Here is a 13,338-nt window from a genome sequence, read left to right as displayed (position 1 = left end):
GTTAATTTTCCTTTATCTATCCCATATTCTTGTTAATTTTCTTATGCAGAAGAATGTGTTAAAGTAATTTCCTATGGCACTTCTAAAGCTATATCATCTAAGATGATGGCAAAAACAAACTGAAAACGTAAGATGATCCATCAATAACTTTGATCAATTTTAATTTTTGTAAGTGATATCAGTACTTAAAAAATATTTCTGAGGATTACTTCTTTAGCTCGTCAGCATTGAGGCTGATTGTTCAGTGATGATTGTGAAAATGGTGCCATAGCATCCTCCTTCATTTACCTATTTAATTGCAGTTTAAGTTAACATGCACACGTTCATTAACAAAAGATTACAAATTTCTGCACAAGTCCAGAATTAAGCAGGTATCGCTGTACAAATGACAGCCACAAAATAGAATGTAAACCATTGGAGTTTGGGTTGAAAATTGTTCCATACAGTTCTAAGTAATATGCCAACTGAAGTGGTGATTAAATAACTGAGTCCTTGTATTTATGTTCAAACTGTTTGCCTCTGAAAGTACGATGAGTTCTGCTTTCTCTACGTTTACTAAAAGATTTGTTTATAGTAAAATTTTGTTGTTGTTTTTCTTTAGCTTCAGATAGTAAAGTCCTAACATGTGCTGCTATATGGCGCATGCCAAAGGAATTGGAATCAGGCAGTCATGAATCTCCTGACGATTCATCAAGCAACCCACAGACCTTGGAACTGCTTTGTCACCTTGACAACACAACCTATGGCAATATGTCTTGGTAGGTTGTTCAGCAATGATTTAAAACATTTTGAATACATTATTCGTTCTTGAACTAAGTAATTTCTTCCTGTTTAATTGTAGCATTAAAACAACAAATGTTCCTGTTGAAAATGCAAGTATTTATGCAGTGCTGACTAAACTGCCATTACTAATGTTTGTATACCTTTCACTATTAATCAAGGAGTTTTTATTATGTTGCATCAGTTTTCTACTTAGGATAAATTCAAGTTTGAAACTTGTTAAACTAATGTGTTGGTTATTGGAAATTGGTATTGAGAAAGTTGGCATCAAGATATGGAAAAAGGAGAGAGTGAAATGTTTTCAAATTAATTACTAATTTCTGAGTCCTTGTCATTATACCTAAAATCTACTTACTACATGAATAAATCTGCAGCTTTGCAAAAATTGCAATATTTTGTTGATGGATATCTACTTTGAATGTATAACATATCTTGAAGCTTCAGTAGGAAAGGAGCATTTGTTTATCCAGTTATTTGAATATGATCTTTTAAAAAAATTTGTGTGCTTTCTTTATGTATGGTCTGTGGGATGCACATTTTATTTGAACAAAGTCAAAATTAATACCTACTGTAATTATTACACCTACAGATGGTACTGTAATAGGTATTTTCCACATTGTAAGTCCATATTTCCTTATCATAAATTGAGGTTAAATTAATTATGAAATCTATTTTGTTTGCATTCTCCATTTAAGTTCTGTTACCTGACAACTGGTTGCAGGTCAAGGAAGAAGCCTGAAGACCAAAGTCTGAACAGATGTTATTTTGATGAAATTCAGAGGCTAAATTTTTAAAGTAAATATTTAATGTCCTATGTCATGGAAGCAAAGTTTGAGTCAGATTAACAATCATCTAAATACTGAGAAATTCATCAGATCTGACTTGGCTGCATCTGCTGTTTGATGTGCTCTTGAGGGTGTTTGGCCACAGTTTGGCTGTTAACTGTGTTTAATCCATGTTAATTCTGAATATTAGAGAATAGATTGTATACCTGTTTGGTAAATTGTTCTACTTTTCCAATTTTGTAAAGTTTATTTTTGTTCAAAACTGTGCACTCAAGTAGCTTTATTCTGAGTAAATACCTGGAATTTCAAACTTTCCCTACTTTGAGCGAAAAAAACGTTGCTGATTCTGAACCAGATTCCAAGATAAATTGGGGAAATTTCATTTGGGATTATAAGAACCATGTGAAATCTATTATTTTAGTGTTATGTAACCATGTAAGAAATGGCATCTCAAATATTTAATCAAATTATCATCCACATGCAAGTAGACGAATATTCTTTTCCAGATAAAGCTTCAAATATGTTCAAAGCATGTATCCATCTTGTAAATATTAAACAAATCATCAGCTATGATCGCTGCAGATTTTTGTATATAAGTAGATTTCAGGTATATTGATGAGGATCTCTCAAATGTGTTATTTATCTGGAAAGATTTGAGATAGAAAGTACACAGGATACCACCTTGATAAAGAGAGTTGTACACTTAGCCCAAAAGACCATTGTCAGCATGTCAAGTAGGTAGATGATGACAGGAGTGAGTATGCAATGCTGATTTGAAACTGCCACTGCCACAAAAGTGAGACAAACTACTACAAAGTGAAAGAGGATAAGGACACAGTCAGCGGTCATTTCACTTGAGAGCCCTTGGGGAATAATTTTCTTACCTGTTTCTCATTAAAATACTAAAGCACAGGGTGTTATTGCTTTACAAGTGTTGCAGCTTCAAAGCATGGCAAAAATAGCATTGTCTGGAGCTAACAATGTGAGTGTAACTCTTAACTTTAATGTGCCGAACACCTTGCAGGCTTTTGCTGGACATGCAAGCAATATCTTGGAGTTTGCAATGCTTTACTCATTAGGGAAGTTTATTCATATTCTCTAAATATAGATACATATTTTTATTACATTCTTTTTTCAGAAATGAACAGACAGAACAGGCATGTGATGGTTAATAAGTTATTAATCAAATGCACATTGTTCAGCATAGAACTGGAGTTGGTAAACTTGGTCCCTCCATATGTAGTTATTTTTTTCACTATAGGTGGTGCATTACACCATCACCCTAGAATTTTTCACAATTGCTTCATTCTGCACCAGTCTGCTGTACCACTGTATTTATATCTGCGTAGTAAGTTACAGAGCATCACTGATATTCTCAAGTTACTTGAGCTGCTCTGCAGAAGGCTTGCAATATTCAGCGAAAGAAGTTTCAGGACTTGTGTTAATATCGTGAATGCTGCACAATCTTCCTGTTATGAGCTAACAGTCCTCGCACCACCTATCAGATGAGAAGCTGAGTTGTAAGGAAATGGGAGTGCAGCAAGATGAAGTATAACCATGTATAATTAAGATGTGTCAGGAAGGCTACAAGGCAGACAGCCCCCTTATGTCATTACCCTACAGGTTTTACATAATCACCACTGATTCCAGGTACTTCAACAATACTTTTCCATTCTTGATCTTTTCTCTATCACTGATTAATGCACTGACCTCTTTCCCATCACACAAAATAAAAAAATCCCAAAAGCATATGTTCAGAACTAATTTTAGTAATTCAATCACTAAATAATGCATGCAAAATCAAACTAATCACTTTGTGTTCCGCTTGCCATCCTTTCATGTCACTTTGTCTCTTTCACTGCTCCAGTTATTGATGCATGGATGATGGAAGGCAGCAGATCTTCAATTCAGCAGGTTGCAGGTGGCCTTGGAAGATGATCCCCAGCAGCTTTATGCCCATATGACTGGGCTTCAGACTGCACTCTGTCTGAGCTGCACTGGTTGATAGTAAAGGTAGCAGAGTGGAACGGGTGGAAAGAGGAATAGTGCCACTCTCAGGGTAGGAGATTCATGCTGCAGGGAGCCATTTCCAAAATCCCAGGGTAGTATCACCATAATCATCCAATCAGTAAGAGAACAGATCAATGGACTGCTGTGATACTCTGGTTGCCTCTTTGAACCAAAGCCATCAGGGCAGCAATTTGAGCTTGCAAGGCAACTGTCTTAGTTTCCATTACAGTTTTCTTCTTTAAAATTAAGCTTTTTAATATGTTTGAATCACATTAATATTCAGGTGCTATATTCCTGTCACTATTATTTGGTTTATGACATACAATCTATGATCTGAAATTCCCTCTGTGCTGGAAAAAACTTTAATCCCTTTTCAATTCTGTCACTTTGACCTCACATACAGAATTCACTTTTCATGAAGATTTAAAGGTAGAGGCCCCTTAACATAAGTCGTCTGATGGACAGCCAGTAGGTGCATCAGAATACAGAGGAGCCTTGATTATCCGAAGGACACAGGCGGGCAGTATTCCGTTTGGTGAATCGAAATCTGGATAATCCAATGCCAGATAACATGGTTTAGCCGAGCATTGGGACCTTGCAATCTTGTCGGACAATCCGATATTCGGATTATCGAATGCCGGATAATCGAGGTTCCTCTGTATACTGGAAGGATTTATCTTGGATTTGTCTTTTAAAATTGAGAAGTGCCAAGCTTTTCTGTATTAATGTTTCTCTGATTCCCAGTACAAGATTTGTAACACACTGTCTGAAGAACTAGGTCATAAGGCTCTTGTAGTGCTTCAAATTAATACACAACAGGACAGAGTTGGTCAGAAGGACATCTTTTTTCTACACTTGCACCAGTCTTTGGCTCACTGTCTTTTATTCCAATCTTGCAGAGCAACCGTTACTACTATAGTGTACTGTAAAACTGAATTGATGAATCATATTTATTAGTTTAGTTTGTTGAGATAGTCATTGATGAATTTTGCTCTGTCTGTAGTGTTTTGTGGGAGCCAATGGGAAATGGTACAAAGATAGCATCACTGACTGATAATTATATTCTACTTTGGGATTTACAAGAAAGCTCAAGCAAGGCAGTGGTAAGTAATTTTACAATTTTGTTTTTTGATAGTTTGGGCATCCACCTGTTTGCTTTTTATATATAAATTTCTTTACCACATTGTTGCTGGATCCAGCCATCGTAAATTTCTCCCACAGTAATTATACTTTCTACTAATGTGGTTCCATAGTGTCATGATAATGATGAAATATAATGATTCGATGATGGCTGTGTTATTGGTATTTCCCATTAGAAATTTTGACATAGGAATTTCATTGAATTCAAATACAGAAATAAGGACAGGTTAAACTGGGCTGTGCGCATGTCATTTTCCAGTAGCAATCCTTCTCACGTGTCAAAAAAGGCAAACAAGAGATATGGATTTATACCAAGTACGAAAGACAAGGCATTAAGTAAGGGCAAGAGAGGTGTCCTCTGGTGCCTGAAGTGGGGATTTACACATGCAATTAATGGCAGAATTTTATGATGCTGGTAGGTTTGTGGGTAGATCTGTTTCTCACAAATGATTCTTCCTGTCCCATCCCTCCCCGCTGCCACTTCATAAAGATCCCCATCATCTTCACCCCAACCCCTTCACTGTTCGTAAAATCCCCTGCAGTCGCTTGGTGCTGGATTCCAGGGCTGAAAATCTGGGGACAACTAGTAATATTAGTCCTCAGCACTACTGCCTCTGAGCAACTGAGCTGCAGGACAATCAGATTGTCTGGTAACTCTCTGAGGCCAGTCCTCCACACATCTCCAGCCATTAACACTTTGGAGCGTTAAATAGCTGCAGGGTTGTTAAGAACAGGTGGTGACATAGTTTTTGGATGGTGAGGGTTTCCTATGTCCAAGAAGTCTGATGCCTACTTTAGATCCCTGCTGGGTATCTTGAAGGAAACTATTAGTCCTAAATGTGAACAAGTCTTTTTAAAAAATCAAGTATATTCCATAATAGCTCCTGGTTTCAAGACCCCACGAGACTTAAATTCCCCAATCCTCAATGCCATAACCCTTTATTTTGCATACATACTTCTCAGTGCTACCTTGTCAAATTTTACAGAGGTGTCTGAGTCCTGTATTCAGTACACAAATCGATTATTATTTGGAGTTCATTTACCACACGTGGGAGAGGCCAGAGACCGTTGAGAATCTGGCTTTCATGTGGGGACCAGGTGCGCTTTTAATTACAGCTCAAATCAAAGGTCAGTGACACTTGACCTTTCCTAATAAAGTGCAGGATATTTATACATACCGTATTACAATGGTTACATGCAACATTGACATCAGTACTTGCCACATCCCCTCCGACCTACACATCCAATCCTGTGAATACATGATCAATGATGCACAACTCCATGGTCCACCTTAGGTCCTCCCAATATCTCATGTTGTTTGCCAGACTCCTATCACCTGTCCTTGGGCTCTTATGATTATTGATCACATTCAAATACTGATTATTATCTCCCTTCATAGACACTTGCCAGCCACATCATATACTTGCTCACTATAAATGACTTTTCAAATTCAGTCACACAGTTCATATCCCCTGCTAATCTAAGGACAGAAGATTAAAAAGGATGTAAATTTCTACCAATTGGTACAATATTTGTAATATCAGTTCTAATGTAAAATTACTTACTTATAAAGTTATACGTAATTCAATCTAACACTATGATTCTGTGACAATTTTGGGAACAGCTTCCTTTTTATCTGATTTTTAACGTGGCAATTGTTTATTTTCTTGAGGTCATAGTGACCGTCTTTCTAAATTGTTTCTGCCCCTGCTTGTGACTTTATTTGTCTCTTGGTACTCTGATGAGATTATCTTGTTTATATCTTTTTGTTCTCATCTTTTTGTGGATGGAGAAAGAAGTTTCATCAAGGGTGTCTGTGCATCCAAGGCTTCAGAAATTTAATTCCCCAATATATAATAAATGTAAACTTCTATTCTTGTGTAAATATGAGTCAAATACATAATCATTTTAAAAGCCTTATCTCAGGTAGGTCAAGCTTTCCCTTTCTATTTTATCTGAGCTGCCTTTTCAGAACATAGAACATTACAGCGCAGTACAGGCCCTTCGGCCCTCAATGTTGCACCGACCTGTGAAACCAGTCTGAAGCCCATCTAACCTACACTATTCCTTATCATTCGTATATTTATCCAATCACGCAGTGTTGTTGTTTGTATTAAACAGCTTCATCTCTTGTTGGTTCCATAATATATTTCTCCAGGAAACTGTCACAAATGCATTTTATAAACGTAACTCCCAGGCTCTGTAAAATTTGTCTTTTCTATTGTTGCTTACCTCTGGATTACCAAATTTGTAATGAGGGCCTCAGACCTAGACGAGATCCTTTATATTTTTCATAAACAAGGCTTAACAGTTAATACCTATTTTCTAATGTGACAGATGGCTTTGTTCCAGTCAGAATAGTACATATGCTTTCTTCCCACAATATTTGAGGCTTCGTGAGTCAAGTAGTCACTTGCCCGAACGTCAATTCTCCTGCTCCTCAGATGCTCCCTGACCTGCTGTGCTTTTCCAGCACTACACTCTTAATTCTGAACTCCAGCATCTGCAGTCTTCACTTTCTCTGAGGTGAATTTAATGTTTGATAGGTCTATGTGCACTTCTTATGTCAATGTTTTCTATTAATAATTTATTTATCCACACTTTGATTAGAAATTGCACTTGTAAACTTTTTATGTACCAATTATAAATGCAAAATATGTGTTCCTTTTGGTCCAGGTACTGTGATCATGGTAGTGACATTTTTGTAATGATAACGGTGAAATTTACCAAGCAATTATATTCTTGAAATATTGATGTGGTTGTGCTAAATACATCCTCCAAATTATATTAATCTTAAAACAACTGGAATCCTTTAAGTCCTGGTAAATGTCTCAGGTTGACAAGACATTAGATGAGATTACTTACAGTGTGGAAATAGGCCCTTCAGCCCAACAAGTCCGTACCGACCCGTCGAAGCGCAACCCACCAGACCTATTCCACTACATTTACCCCTTCACCTAACACTACGGGCAATTTAACATGGCCAATTCACCTAAGCGGCACATTTTTGGATTGTGGGAGGAAACCAGAGCACCCGGAGGAAACCCACGCAGACACGGGGAGAATGTGCAAACTCCACACAGAGAGTCACCAGAAGCAGTCTCTGGCGCTGTGAAGCAGCAGTACTAACCACTGTGCCACCGTGCCGCCCATACCATGGCTGTACCATGGAGATCAGTTGCTGGGATCTCAACTGTTTACAATTTGTATGAACAACTTGAATGAAGGGACCAAAGCTATCACTGCCAAATTTCTTGATGACTGAAAGATAGATAGGAAATGAATTGTGAAGAAGACAGAAGGACACTCCAGAGGGCTATAGATAGGCCAAGTGAGTGGGCAAATATCTAGTAAAGGGGAATGTGGGAAAATTTTGGCAGGAAGGATATAAGTTACACATATTATCTAAATGATGAGAGATTGCAGAGCTCTGAGATGCAGATGAATCTGGGTTTCCCAATGCATGAATCACAAAAGCAGGTTAGCAAGAAATGTGGAAAGTTGATAGTACCCTTCATTTAGCAAATGGGGAATTGAATACAAATGTAGAGCGACTTCACTTCATTTATACAAGGTTTTGATGAGATACTGGTATAGAGTGTGAAATAACTCAACAGAGGCCAGTCTCCCATCACCAAATCAGCCTTTATTTACATGTGGAACATCCTTGTCACTGATCCTTGTCAGAGCGGTTAGCAAAACACGTTAAAGATGATCGAAAAGCTTGAGTACCTTTGAATAAGAAATCTACAAGCATTTTACCAATTTTACTAATACCTTCTGGTGGTAAAATGCTGATAGGATTTCTTATTCAATGGTTCTCAAGTTTTCCAATCATCTTTACCATGTTTTAGCAAACCTATTTGGTCATACTGACAATAACTTTGTGATTGAACTTAAACATTGCTGTTAGAAGTTAGGTATGAAAACATGCAAAGCTGAAAAACGAATGCAAGAAACAAAATCACTGTAAAGTTTGTGAGTTTTTTTGCACCAGATGAACATTTGTGCAATACTTTAAAGAATACTAAAGCTGTGCCTCCACAAATGTAGGTTTGCAATCTTGTAAAAGAACCTTTGGAGGTGAGTGATCACCATGCAATCGAATTTTATACTATGTTTGAAAGTAAGGATGTTGTATTTCAATAAGGGAAGGTATGCGATAAATTGGCTGAGGCGGATGAGAAAATACATTAATAGACGTGACTGTACTCTGGCAATGGATAGTTTTTAAAGAACTATTACATGATTTACGGTAACCATACATTCCTTCAAGGTGCAAAAACCCAGAAAAAAGTTCAATCACCTGTGGCCAACAAAGATAGTTCAGGATTATATAAGATTAAAAGAAAAGGACTGTAAAGTTACCAGAAATACAGTAATTCTGAGGTTTGGGAGACTTATAACATGGAACAAAAGAGGACCCAGAAACTGATGAGGAAAGGGAGAATGGAATATGTGTGCTATCTAGCAACTAACATAAAGATGGACTGTTAAAGTTTCTATGTGTATATGAAAAGCAAATGTTTAGTGAAAACATATGTGGGCCCATTATAGGCAGAGTAAGAAGAATTTATAATGGTGAATTGAGAAATGGCACAGAAACTAAATGATTACTTGTATCTGGTTTCACTGAGGGATATAGCAGAAATCTACCAGAATAGAGGTCCAAATGGATAAAGAGAATGAGGAATTGAAGAAAATGAACATTAGTGAGAAGATTATAATGAAGAAATGAATGGAACTGAATGTTGATAAATCCCAGGATCTGATGGCTTATATCTCATAATGTTGAACAAGTTCTCAGGAGAGATAGTCAATGAATCTGTAATTACATTCCAAAATTCTGTTCATTCTGGAACGATTCCTGCAGACTGAAATGTAAAAAATGCAACCCTATTTTGAGAAGGAAGCAGGAAAGAAAACCGGAAATACAGATTTGTTAGTCTTACATCAATAGTGGGGAAAATACTGGAATTTATTGTCAAGGAAGGGTTAAATAGACAGTTGGTTGGTGATAATCTGATTGGGCATAATCAGCATGGATTTGCAAATGAGATATTGAGTTTGACAGACTTGTTGGAGTTTTTTTGAAGGTATTACTCATAAAATTGATAAAGAAGTGCCAGTGGATGTAGCCTGCTGAGTTTTGCAAAAGGCTTTTGATAAAGTCCTCTGCAGGTAGCTGCTGGAAAAATTAAAGCACATGGGATGGGACGTAATGTGCTAGCACAGATTAATGTTGGCATAAATCAGACAGAAAGCAAAGCGTAGGAATAAATGGATCATACATTTGTTGGCGGGTTATGTCTTGGATACAGCAAGGATCAGTACTTTAGGCCCTGGCTGTACACAATATGTATCAACAATTTGGAAGTGGGTCCAAATATAATGTTTCTACTTTGTGGATGATACAGAGCTAAATTGGAGTGTGATAAAGATGTAAAGCAACTTCAGGAGGATTTGAACAGTCTTGGACTGAGGAGTGGCAGATGGAGTTTAATTTAGATAGATGCGAGGTGCTGCATTTTGGGAAAGCGAATCTTAGCAGGACTTATACACTTAATGGTAAGGTTCTGGGGAGTGTTGCTGAACAAAGAGACCTTGGAGTGCAGGTTCATAGCTTCTTGAAAGTAGAGTCACAGGTAGATAGGATAGTGAAGAAGGCGTTTGGTATGCTTTACTTTACTGGTCAGAGTATTGAGTACAGGAGTTGGGAGGTCATGTTGTGGCTGTACAGAACATTGGTTTGGCCACTTTTGGAATACTGCGTGCAATTCTAGTCTCCTTCCTATCAGAAGGATGTTGTGAAAATTGAAAGGCTTCAGAAAAGATTTACAAGGATGTTGCAAAGGTTGGAGGATTTGAGCTATAGGGAGTGGTTGGATAGACTTGTGCTGTTTTCCCTGGATTGTCGGAGGCTGAGGGGTGACCTAATAGAGGTTTATAAAATCATGAGGGGCATGATTTTCCTGGGGTGGGGGAGTCCAGAGCTAGAGAGCATAGATTTAGGGTGAGAGGGGAAAGACATAAAAGAGATCTAAGGGGCAACTTTTTCATGCAGAGAGTGGTGTGTGTGTGTGGAATGGACGACAGGAGGAAGTAGTGGAGTCTGGTACAATTGCAACATTTAAAAGGCATCTGGATGGGTATATAAATAGGAAGGGTTTGGAGGGATATGGGCTGGATGCTGGCAGGTGGGATATCTGGTCGGCATGGATAAGTCGAACTGAAGGGTCTATTTCCGTACTGAACATTGCCATGACTCTATGACTGTATGGTAGCAGATGGAATATAATGTGTAAAATTTGAGGTTCTTCACTTGAGTGTGAGAAGCAGTTATCTGGAGTGTTTCTTAAATGGTAAGAGCTTAGAAAGTGTAGATGTAGAAAGGGACCTAGCTGTCCTTGTTGAGAAGTCATTGAAGGTTAACATGCCAGTACAGCAAACTATTAAAAAGACTAATAGAATATTAGCCATTACTGCAAGAAGTTTTGAGTACAGGAGTAGTGAAGTCTTGCTTGAATTATATAGGAGCTTTGTTAGACTGCACCTGGATTACCATGTGCAGCTTTGGTCTTTTCTCAGAAAATATATTACTGCTACAGAGGGAATGTAACAGGGATGAGAAAACTGTCCTATGAAGAGAGAATGGGCTTGTATGCCTGTATTCTTAAGAGTTTCAAAGAATGAGAGGTGATCTCATTGAAATTTAGAAAATATTTGAAAGGATAGACAGAGTAAAAGTAGATGACCTCTGTGCAAAAAATTAAAGATAAATGTTTCCTTGGTTGGGAGCTAAGAACCAGAAGGCATAATTTAAAACTAAGGGCTATGTCACTTAGATCTGACATTAGGAGGCCTTATTTTTACTTAGAGGGTTGTGAACCTTTGGAATTTGCTACTGCAAAGGGCTGTGGAAGCTCACTTTAGAGTAGGTTTAAGGTGGAGATTGATAGGTTTCTGATTATCAGTGGCATACAGATTTAGGGGGTAGTGGTGGTAACATATGTTAAAGAGTTTGGCCAGCCACAATCATTTTGAATGGTGAGGCAGGTTCAGTGGGATGAATAGCCTACTTCTGTTTTTCTTGAATGACTTTTGGACTGTTTGTCTTACCTACCAAAAATTACATGAGTATGTGGATAAGGATGGTTAATTTTTAACCCTTGCATATTTTAAAATCAATTTTATAAGCAAATAATTCTTAATTGTCCACAATGTAACTGTTATAGCAAGCCAGTATGGAAAGCCTGAGTTTGTTTATACTTCTCAAATGCCGTTAGCTATTGACATTTTAGACTGTAGTTAACATCTTAAATCATTTTAATGAATTATAACTGACATAGTATCATAACTCAAGAATGGGCAAGAGGGTCATGAATAACTTACTTGTGTTCAGGAAATTCATAAAATAACAATTGTAGGATTTGTGAAATAAATTTAAATGCTGTTATATCTGTTCTCCATCATGGTAGATTTATATTTGCATACTATCAAGAGCTCATCGTGGTAGTAGTGGGGACAGCAACAATAAAAATTATTGATGTGAAAATGTCTTGACACTTCTGATATTTGTTGTGACTGAACACATCAAGGACTACCAGGTTTGAGTTTTAAAGATTGTCAATAGTCATTCTTATTGCTTTACCAAGATCTGGTTGCAAGAACACTGTTCTTTATAGATTCCTAGATTGTTAGTTCATCTAGCTGGTTTCTGAATTGTCATTCATCACCTTCCCATTTCTGTTTGTTTGTGCATTTGTCTTTTAGCTCTTAAGTTCTACAACCTTAAAAGGAAAAGGTCAGTTAAAGTTTACTTCTGGATGCTGGAGTCCTCATCACAACTGCACACAACTTGCCACTGCTAATGATACAGCTATTCGAGGTTGGGATACTAGAACTACTTGGTAAGCAGGAAATGGCTCCCATTCCAGAGTCGCTTGTAATGCTTGATTTTTGAAACTTATTGAAATCCAGTCTGCAAAATGTGCACCTAAAGCAACATTTCATTTGGTGTTTATAGTTGAGCAATTCTTTGGTAATTGTTATTATCAGAATTTAAATCAACGTAGATGAGTAATCTTTCTATAAAGGTGCTTTTAAGGCTGATTTCATTATATGTGCAAATGTCTTGTGCATGGTTAGAGAAATCAGACTGTCAGGTACATTGACAAGTAAAAGGAAGGAGCATCAAGATAAATGGATCAAGAGCAAAATCTAATTTGGGAGTATATGGTAGGAAATCTAGAGTGCCATGGAGAAAAGAAATTCCTTATTTGATACCCACTGAAAATGACCAATGTTGGAACTTTATCAAGCTAAGCTTGTAATACAAATTCCAAATGAGATTTGATTTCAAACTGTGCCAGAACATTTCACCTCTGTCCCTAATATTACAATTTGCCACCCTGAAGTACAATAAATTCTGCTGATCTTTCTTAGTCTTTTGTGATTTTGTAATGTGACAAGTATCAGAATAATGGCCGATTCATCCCCTGATTGTTGTTAGGAATGGCTGTCATTGTTGTCTACACTCACCACACTTTAAAAGAAGCTCTTTGTGTGAGACTCTTAATTATGATAAATGTAAACAGCGTCAAAATATGAAAAGGAGTGGCAA

The 13,338-nt window shown here is 37.3% G+C and overlaps 1 protein-coding gene across 1 annotated transcript in view; it reads left to right on the top strand.

The window, feature by feature from the left end:
* Nucleotides 1-13,338, top strand: part of eipr1 (EARP complex and GARP complex interacting protein 1) — an 81,687-nt gene that overhangs the window by 24,695 nt on the left and 43,654 nt on the right. The window contains exons 4-6 of the mRNA XM_072561031.1: nt 602-758; nt 4,579-4,678; nt 12,489-12,625. Coding sequence (XP_072417132.1) covers nt 602-758; nt 4,579-4,678; nt 12,489-12,625 — 394 coding nt within the window. The remainder of the gene's footprint in view (nt 1-601; nt 759-4,578; nt 4,679-12,488; nt 12,626-13,338) is intronic.

This window comes from Chiloscyllium punctatum, chromosome 3, assembly GCF_047496795.1.
Source record: "Chiloscyllium punctatum isolate Juve2018m chromosome 3, sChiPun1.3, whole genome shotgun sequence".
NCBI classification, from domain to species: Eukaryota; Metazoa; Chordata; class Chondrichthyes; order Orectolobiformes; family Hemiscylliidae; genus Chiloscyllium; species Chiloscyllium punctatum.
This window is presented reverse-complemented; position numbering and strand designations above follow the sequence as displayed.